At 47.1% G+C, this 9,453-nt stretch overlaps 1 protein-coding gene across 1 annotated transcript in view; it reads left to right on the plus strand.

The window, feature by feature from the left end:
• ALDH8A1 (aldehyde dehydrogenase 8 family member A1) overlaps positions 1 to 9,453 on the plus strand; it is a 28,429-nt gene that overhangs the window by 9,895 nt on the left and 9,081 nt on the right. Inside the window, exons 3-6 of the mRNA XM_003790307.3 lie at positions 71 to 226; positions 1,714 to 1,863; positions 6,265 to 6,521; positions 8,564 to 8,725. Of these exons, the coding sequence (XP_003790355.1) occupies positions 71 to 226; positions 1,714 to 1,863; positions 6,265 to 6,521; positions 8,564 to 8,725 (725 nt within the window). The remainder of the gene's footprint in view (positions 1 to 70; positions 227 to 1,713; positions 1,864 to 6,264; positions 6,522 to 8,563; positions 8,726 to 9,453) is intronic.

Consider the following 9,453-nt stretch of genomic DNA (forward strand, 5'->3'; position numbering starts at 1 on the left):
GTGTGATGACAGTTGTCTGGCAGGGTCTCTCCACTAACTGACAGTGCTTTACATTGTTTACGTCTTACAGGAAAAACCTTAACACTGGCGAGAACCATGGACATTCCCCGGTCTGTGCAGAACTTCCGGTTCTTTGCATCTTCTGTCCTGCACTACACATCAGAGTGCACACAGATGGACCACCTTGGCTGCATGCACTACACTGTGCGGACCCCAGTGGGGATCGGTAGGCGCTGGGTGGAGGCCGTCTGTGTCGCGCTCATGCACAGGGGTGCTCATGTTTCATAGCATTGATCTCAAGGAACAGACAAAGGAAAAGGAAGAAGTGATTTTTTTTTTTTACTTTTACATAAAACTCATTGGCCTCAACAATCTATATCTAGTTTATTTCCTTCATGTCAAATTCTCTACTTATTCCTGGAATATTGTCTTGGAAAATCAAAGGGAAAAGAGTCACGCTAAGAGTAAATCATACAGCAGGGATGGGCAGGAACGGTGCTTATGTCATGGCAGGTCAATCAGGATTTTATTTCATATAAATTAAATAAATTAATAAATGTAGGCATTCAGAATAGTGCCAAGTGTGTGGTATATAAGCCTAGATGAGAATTACCTACTTCCCTCATTCATTCCTTTACCTTTCTTTTTTTTGCCTTTTGGAACATATAAATGTCTGTGATGACTGAAATTATCCACTAGATGTCACTGTTTCCTCTGAGAAAAAGCACCAGCCATCTTTTTTTTCTTTCACTAGTTACAGTTGATGAATGTAAGTTAAAAGGTAAGAAAACAGGACATTTTACTGCTTTGGGTCTTTGAACCCTTCAGGAATAATATTTGCCAGTCTTTATGGAAATCTTAAGCCACCTCTTAAGAAGTAGGCTAACGTACTTTGTTGCAAAAAATATTGTTATCCCCTAAGGAAAAGAGTTTTCAAGGAGAAATTTAATAATATAAACTATACATTTACTTTCATAGCCCAGGCTTGAGGGCAGAGTACAAAATAAGGAGAATTCATTTCCTTATTCATAAGGTAGATTTTATGTTTGTATGTTTTGTGGTTGGAAAGCTACATAGTTCCAGAATGTTACACAGTGTAGCTATTAGTTACATTACTTATCCAGCAAAACTAGCTGCTCAGGATGGATATAAGAATCTGAGCATCTATGCCTCGAAGTTCAAGGGCTTTCCTGATATGAGGGCCTCTGCAAGGAACACTCAGGACATTTTTGCCCTATTTTACCTATAATTCTATGAACTTGGAGATTTTGTTTCAACAGATTTGACACAGAGGTGGAGAAACTTATTAGAAGAAATAACAGCTGGACAGGGTGATCATGAGGCGGGAGACGTTAAAAAAAAAGTAAAGCTCAGTCTAAGAGTCTTAATCACCTCACTTTCTAGAGCTGGTGACGGCTACCAGCTCGTCCCTCTGGAGCTCATGTTGCTGTTGTTCATAGCTATAATCATGACCCATCAAGAAATGGGTAAATTATATTGATTTTACTCTGTTTTTAAAAAGTATGGCTGCTCGTAATGCATTTTAGAATTATTTCCCTGAAGGTAGCTACAGATAAATACAGTTTGGGAAAGAGTTAGAAGAGAGAACTAAGTTTCATGCAGCTGAAGGCGTGATGCATTAATAGCCCCGCTCGGCTGGTCTGCTTCTGAGGGGCACACAGCCCTGGCGATGCTTCCACTCTCGTCCCTTAGCTGGTCTGATCAGTCCTTGGAATTTGCCACTCTACTTGCTGACCTGGAAGATTGCTCCGGCCATTGCTGCAGGGAATACTGTAATCGCCAAGCCCAGCGAGCTGACTTCAGTGACTGCGTGGATGTTGTGTAAACTCCTGGATAAAGCCGGTAATTAGGCACTGGGGTTGGGGGAGGCACAGAGTTGGAGCAAAGTTACAGTAGAGAGAAATCTTTCACTCAGCCACAACATTGATTCCAGTGACATCTATGGATTTTGTCGCCCTGCTCCTTTTCTGAGCAAGCCCCTGTCACCCACAGGGCCCCCTCACACTGCTTCCTCTCTCCAAGGCTAGAGCTATGCCGAACAGGACTACCCCCAGGCACAGACTGGCAGTGCAGTTAGAACACAACAGTGACACAGGCTTGAAGGGTCCCATCGAATCAAAGACACCAGCCTGCTCCAGATAGAATCTTCAGTAGTCAATTTAAATCTTTTGGTTGAAGTACATGTTAATGTTGATGACAATAAGAATATTGCTAGGTACACCTATAGTTTGCATAGGTGTAACACACCTAGTAGAAATAGCCCATTTTTTATTGAGATTTGAGTCCTTTGGGGGCCACTACTGGCAGCTAACACAATATGGCCTCTTATCAGCACACAGAGGTTCACACATTTGCCCCATGTCCTCTTTTTGCCAGTGGTTTCATGGCTGCATTCAGGGTGCCTTCCTGGTTCTGTCCTGGGGTGGTACCTGCACAGGCATGGTCTGGCGCTACACCAGTGTTGGAAGGTAACAGGCAGGACGAGGAAGGCCCAGCTGGTAACCTACAAGAAGGCCCCTTGTGTTATGTCCCCTGGCTCAGATCCCCCATGGCATGGGAAGGAATGATGGCAGGGTGGTGGGGACAGACCTCCCACCCTTTCTAGCCATGTGTACACTGCCTTTTAGCCCACAGAGAAGGTACTTCTTCCTCTCTCCTGTGCCCAGAATAGCTGGTAGTAAGAGTCCATCTTTCTCTCTTCTGGATACCTTTCTCTCAAAGCAAATACACATTCGCTTCCTGTGAAGTTTAGCCAGTTCTTCACGCCACGATTGAGATGGCAGGTTACAATGGAGGCTGGTTAGGATACGCATCAGGCCTTCCAAACCTTGCATCCTACAGAGAAATGAGCCTCCTTGCTTAGGTATCTGGTGGCCATTATTTCTCAGTACCCCTCCTTGGGGTGATGTCTGTGGAGACCCTGGGCCTCTGGAGGTCCATGACAGAGATGTGCCTACCCCTCTCCTGTCCCTTACAAAAGAGACCACGTTCTAATCCTGCTCTGTGAAATCAAGGCTCTGGTGTCGGTGAAGGCTCAAGACATGTCTTCCCTGTCTGGTGACTGCAGGTTCCTCTGCATGGGCCAGGATTTGGTCTTTTGTTCTACTTTAATCCCATGTGGAGGTGGAGGGGGCTCTGCGGAGCTGTGTCTCTGAAGCCGCTCTCTTCCGAAACCAAACACATCTTGATGTGGGCCGAGTTATCTTTCCTAACCGGTCTACACAGAACCTGGTCTGCATGACAGTTTCCACTCCTGTCACTTCGCTCAGCGTTGATCTTATTTCTCATGACCTAGCAGGCCTGTGACAGCCGGAAAACCCTTCTCTTTCCTCCCTGGGCTGGCTTTGCCAAACTTCCTCCCCTGACAGACACCAAGAGGGTAATCCTCACGTTGCACCTCTATTAAGCCCTCAGTTCCTCATGGGTGTGGGAAGAAGAGTGAACCATATCTATGTAATCTTGCTTTAGAGCAACGTAAGAGGAAATTTTAATAGTGTGAAGGGAATAAAAGACAAATTGCTAATACTCTGGATGTTTAAAGAGCTCCTCTAGTCCTGGGTGTTCAAACAGATTTGACCTTCCTTCAAAATTAAATCATTTTTAAAAGTACACAGGGAATATCTCTTTGGGAGCCCTAAAACATGCATTTTCTTCTTGGGGGCAGCGACTGTTTGCCTGTGTCCACCGACTGTGTGATCCTCTCCTTCTTGTTAGTTTCCTTTCATGCTCTGTTTAAGTTTGAAATTCGATTTAAGCCATAGCATCGGAGGGAATTCCTTCTTGTCCATCCTCATCTGCTGCTACTTGGCCTTTTAGCCGACTATCCTGAGTTTTCCCAAATTGCTATTTGCCAATTAAACTGCTTTCCTTCTCTTACAATCAGAACCTCTTAAGGGCCAGGGAGCAGTATCTCTAAAAGAACGTCATCGGGGTCTGGATAAAATGGTGACGTGGTACTGAGAAATGACGGCCAGCAGACATGAACCTCAGAGCCCAAGGAAATGTAATGCTATTGCAGGGGAGGCCATCAGCCTGTTTCCCTGCAGTAACGATGTGGTCTTTCACCTCCTGCCAAAATGTAGCCATAGGCATTAGAAGTGATTGGATTTGGGGTTTTTTTTGGGGGGGGGTGGATTTATAAAGGCTGATAGTCCACCTCCTCCTGCCCACCCACCTATCCACCCCCTCGCACACCTGCTGTTTGCTGGAGCAGCAGAGCCATCTAGGAAACAGTGGGAAACTGGTCCTTGTTTTCCTCCCATCAACTGCTGGGAGGGCCTCTCCTCCCACTTACTTCTTTGCCCCAACCCAAGGCCCAGGTGCTCTCACATGGTGCCAGGCAACCCTCTGGCAGTCGCCTACAATCCAGGGCTGACGACCTAAAACAGATGTCAACAGATGTGCGTGCAGGGTACAAAGGTGCAGCCATTCGTAGTGGGACTGTGCCAGACAGTGTCACAACTTATGAAATTTTCTCACCTGTCTCCTGGAGGGTTCACCTGGATGGGGCTGTCGTTGTCCCCCACGGTAGTTGGGCAGGGCTGTGTCTCTGTATTATTACTTATACTTTAAAAGTGGATTTCTAAAGAGACAGTTTGAATCAAGAGAGTATGTTTCTGATGAGGAGACAATGTCTAACCTGGGGCAAGGGACGAATACTGGAAGGAAGCGGCTGAAAAAGCTTAAATGCTGGAAATGTCTGCACCTGCCACTGCAGTCCCCAGTCCCAGGCCACAGACAGGCCGGTCGGTGTCCCTTAGGAACCAGGTTGGACAGCAGGACTGAGCAGCTGGTGAGCAAGCAAAGCGTCATCTGTGTTCACAGCCGCTCCCCAGTGCTCCCCTCACCGCCTGAGCTCGGCCTCCTGTGAGATGAGCAGGGGATTCGATTCTCACAGGGGCCGGAACCCTACTGTGGACTGCACGGGCAAGGATCCAGGTTTTGTTCCTTATGAGAGTTACTGCCCAATGAGCTGAGGTCAATGGAATATGCTTGAACTATCCCAAATCATCCCCTCACCCCCAGTCTGTGGAAAAATGGTCTTCCATGAAACCAGTCCCTGGTGCCAGAAAGATGAGTGACCGCTGACCTACCAGAGTTCAAGCCTGAAGAAACTGAGGGAATAAATTCAGCTCCCTCCAGGCAAAGCCTAAGAAGTTTCCAGACACAACACAATGATACATATAATTTTCTTTGGGGATTCTCAAAGCTTCTCAAATTCATGAACCACTTCTAATTTGGATAATGTACACCAAACACTATTTGTTTGCAATTGTTTATTAATCTCCTATGACCAGCTCTGCTGCTTCCTGGTTGCGATTCAATCTCATTGTGCCCCAAGTTTCTCAGGGTGAAATAAGGGCAGTCCCACTAACTTCACAGTGTTCCTGTGAGCAATAGCTGGGCCTCAGTAAGGCCTAATGGATGTACCTTAGCTGGCATTAGTCTTATGCCAAACTGGAATGTGGCACAGAGTATACAGCACAGAGCAAGAATCAGACACCATTTCCACCCTTGGCTAGGGTACCCGCCAGCAGAGGGAGGTAAGAGACAAGTAAATCCAGAAAACCTGAATAACTGCGTGCAGACACAGGGTGGTAGGGGCTTTCGATAGAAAAGATTAGGCACCACTTATAGCTGTCCTCAGCACTTGCAGGTGGCCCTGGAGTTCTAGGGTGGTGTCGATAATCTGAAGCACGTGACTGCCACTTCAAACCCACCCTCCCTGGGGAGGCTTTCCCTGCTCCCCTGGGTTGAGTAGTCAACTCCTTCTCTGCACCTTGGCAGCAGTTACACACCCCACCAACCGATGTTTCACACTGCCCTGTGACTGCTGGATACCAGCTTGGAGCTGGGCACTGCTCCCACCTGGGCCTGACCTGCCTGAGGCTCTCTCTGCATCTCAGCCCCTAAGGCCTGGTTGATACTAGGGAATGAATTACCCAGAATTACCCATAGTACAGGGGGTAGGTAGGATTTCTCTAGACACTTTGCCCCAGAATGTGTTCTACTCTGCATGTCTCTGGGGCAAAGTGTCTAGAGAAATCCTACCTACCTCCTGTACTATGGGCAGAGGTGACTCTGTAGTCTTCACTTTGCTGTTAAACCAGAGGGAGCCAGAAAAGTTCCAAGTGTGGTCAACTCACGTGCTTCCCCACCCCCACTCAACCCATCTAAGTTATTGGACTTTCAAGGAGAATCTTCTCAATACGCAGAAAATTACTGTAACTGTTTCCTATCCAGGTGTTCCACCAGGTGTGGTCAATATTGTGTTTGGAACGGGGCCCAGGGTCGGGGAGGCCCTGGTGTCCCACCCAGAGGTGCCGCTCATCTCCTTCACCGGGAGCCAGCCCACAGCTGAGCGGATCACCCAGCTTAGTGCTCCCCACTGCAAGAAGCTCTCCCTGGAGCTGGGAGGCAAGAATCCTGCCATCATCTTTGAGGACGCCAACCTGGACGAGTGCATTCCAGCCACTGTCAGGTCCAGCTTTGCTAACCAGGTGTGTCCTCTGGGGCTTTTCCACTCCCATTCTATCCCCGTCCCCTGTGGCTCTGTCAAGACTTTTCTGTTTCATCACAGTGCAAAGCCTAGGAGTGAGCAGGTCAACCCGCTGTCATGTCAGTGGAAGGAGGGTCAGTCAGAACATTGTCTTTCTGCTGCTGTTCAATCCCATCATCAATGAATGGCCTTATGGAGTCCCAGCTTCTGTTCCCAGCAAGTTCTTCTTCTCCTTCTTCTTCTTTTTCTGAGACACAGTCTCCCTCTATTGCCCAGGCTAGAGTGATGTCAACCTAGCACAGCAACCTCCAACTCTTGAGTTCGAGTGATCCTCCTGCCTCAGCCTCCCAGCGTGTTAGGATTATAGGCATGTGCCACCATGCCTGGCCACCTCAAGTCTCTTTATCATGTCCTCCTTCCCACTATGACTCAGGGCACTTGTGTTAATGAAACTTTCAGATGTCTGGACATTTCCCAAGGCAGATATGCAGATGATTCTAATAGTGATCCTGGTTGAATTTATTATTTCAAAACATTAAGTTTTGGACTTGGACAATGAACCTTCGTACAAATACCAAGATAATTAGACCCATTCTGTTTCCTAGGATGTTGTGAAGCCCAGATGTAAACAGGATGAAATATTTATGCGTTTATACTTGTCACACATACATCACGCTATGAAGTGTCTACAGTGTGGCTGGTAAACTCTTACAGGAGGAATTCAAATGATAGTTAGGATTATTTTTCACTCGGGAACTTGCTAGGCCCTCTCCCCTGAACACTCAGCCCCTCTGCTGGGATGTCAATTAGCATCTGAAACCCAGCAGGTCCAAAGCAGAACTCGTAATTTTCCTTCCTTTCCTTCCCTGCAGCAGCCGCCATCGTGGTTGTCTCTTCAGGGAATAGCACCACCATCTGCTCCATGGCTCAGGCCAGGAACCTGCTCACCCTTGCCTTTGCCTTCTCTTTTCCTCATAACCTGCGTCTAATCCCTCTCAGGCCCTGTTGGTTCTGCCTTTAAGGGGCACCCTGACTCCTGCCACTTCTCCACAGAACCTATGTCAGTTTCCTTATACTTTGGGGGTTCCCGTGTCCCTATTAGAATCTGTTGGACTCAGTGGATCCCTATCACTCCTCTCCCTCTCCCTTGGTGCCATCTGGGTCCAAGCTACCTACTGTCACAGCTCTGGACTTCTGGAATGTTCTGTCAACTCTCCACTCTATTCCCACTTCTCTTTCCTTCCATTCTATTTTCCACACAGCAGTTAGGATGATGACTTAAAAATGTAAATCTAGTCATATTGCTCCACTGCTTAAAACATTCCATAATCATTGTTTTGGAGACAGGGTCTTGTTCTGTTGCCCAGGCTGGAGTGTGCAGTGGCATCATCATAGCTCACCATAACCTCAGACTCCTGGGCTCATGAGATCCTCCTGCCTCAGATTCCTAAAGTGCTAGGATTATAGGTGTGAGCCACTGCACTCGGCTATCATCTCTTCATGATACAAGGAATTCGATGTAAGCTCCTTATGAGCCTGTGAGACTGCATGATACCGCCTTGCTCTCTGCACCTCCTGTGCCTGTCCCCACCCTGTCCCCAACCACACATACGTCCTTGCCTTTCCACACATGCTAGCTCTCTCCTGCTCCTGCTGCAGGGCCCTGTGCTCGCTGCAGAGAATTCCCCACTCCAGATCTTTGCTTGTCCGGCTCCCTCACTTAAATCAAGAGCCACTTCACATATCCTGTTTGCAGGTGCCTCCACGACTCCTGCCTCTCTATTTCTAGTCCCATCCTCTGGATATTTTTCTTTTCTTGCTTTGACTACAGCCCCAAGTTCTATTATTTTATGAATTTATTCTTTGTGTTTTTTCCTGTCTTTCCTATAAGATTGTGCATTCCACACGGTGGGCACCTGGTCTTGTTCTCCACTGTAATCCACTGCCTAGACCAGTGCCGGACACACGGCAGGTGCTCCGAAGTACAGGGTGACCTATCTAGGGGGAGAGGTCTAGCTTTGTCGTTGTTTGCATTTTTGGCAGGGTGAAATCTGCCTCTGTACCAGCAGGATCTTTGTCCAAAAGAGCATCTATAGTGAATTTTTAAAGAGATTTGTGGAAGCTACCAGAAAGTGGAAAGTCAGCGTTCCTTCTGATCCATCAGCCAGCATGGGTGCTCTGATAAGTAAAGCACATTTGGAGAAAGTAAGTAAATCTCTGCCATGTAAATTACAGAATGAGTTCTGATTTGAAGAGAAGTTTTGTGTCACCATAATACACACCAGACATTGAAATACTGTTAAATACTTCCACATCTTTGACAAATTATGACCTGTGAAAAATTGTTTGTGGACAGAGTCTAAAAGTTTTGGATATGAAAATGGGCATGTAGTCCGGGTTAAAGCAGCATCCACATTAAATGAATGAACTGAGAAGTCAGGGTGCAGCTGCCATGGTGGAGTGGGGAAGACAAATGTCAAAACATAAAGGCCACGTGAAAGATGTGAATCAAGAGTGGCAGGGAATTCCACAGGCAAGCATTCCCTGTGCAACAGGCCTGCCTCTAGGTTACAACAGGTGGGATTCTGGAAATGCCTCACAAACAATCTAAATTGTGTGGTCCTTAATCAGCAGAGAACCAGGCGGTCAATCTGGGAGAAACCGTTGATGGTCTCTGAGTGATTTTTGGAATTCAGATCTTTAGGGTCATTTTAATTTACCGCATGTGATTCCTCTAAGAAGTCACAGATTTCTGGAGTTAAAGGACCTTGTTTCCTGCTGCAGTCACTGAGGCCCACTGTGGGAAACTTGCCCCTGTCCATCATCCAGTGAAGGACAGAGCCTTCACTTAGGTTTGTTGAAATCCCTGACCCTGCACAGTGTACTGGACATCACTCCACAGAACTTTGATTTTTATAATGCTGCAGCATGGC

This window comes from Otolemur garnettii, unplaced genomic scaffold (genome assembly GCF_000181295.1).
Source record: "Otolemur garnettii isolate 467f Iridium unplaced genomic scaffold, OtoGar3 scaffold00042, whole genome shotgun sequence".
In the NCBI taxonomy this organism is placed as follows: domain Eukaryota; kingdom Metazoa; phylum Chordata; class Mammalia; order Primates; family Galagidae; genus Otolemur; species Otolemur garnettii.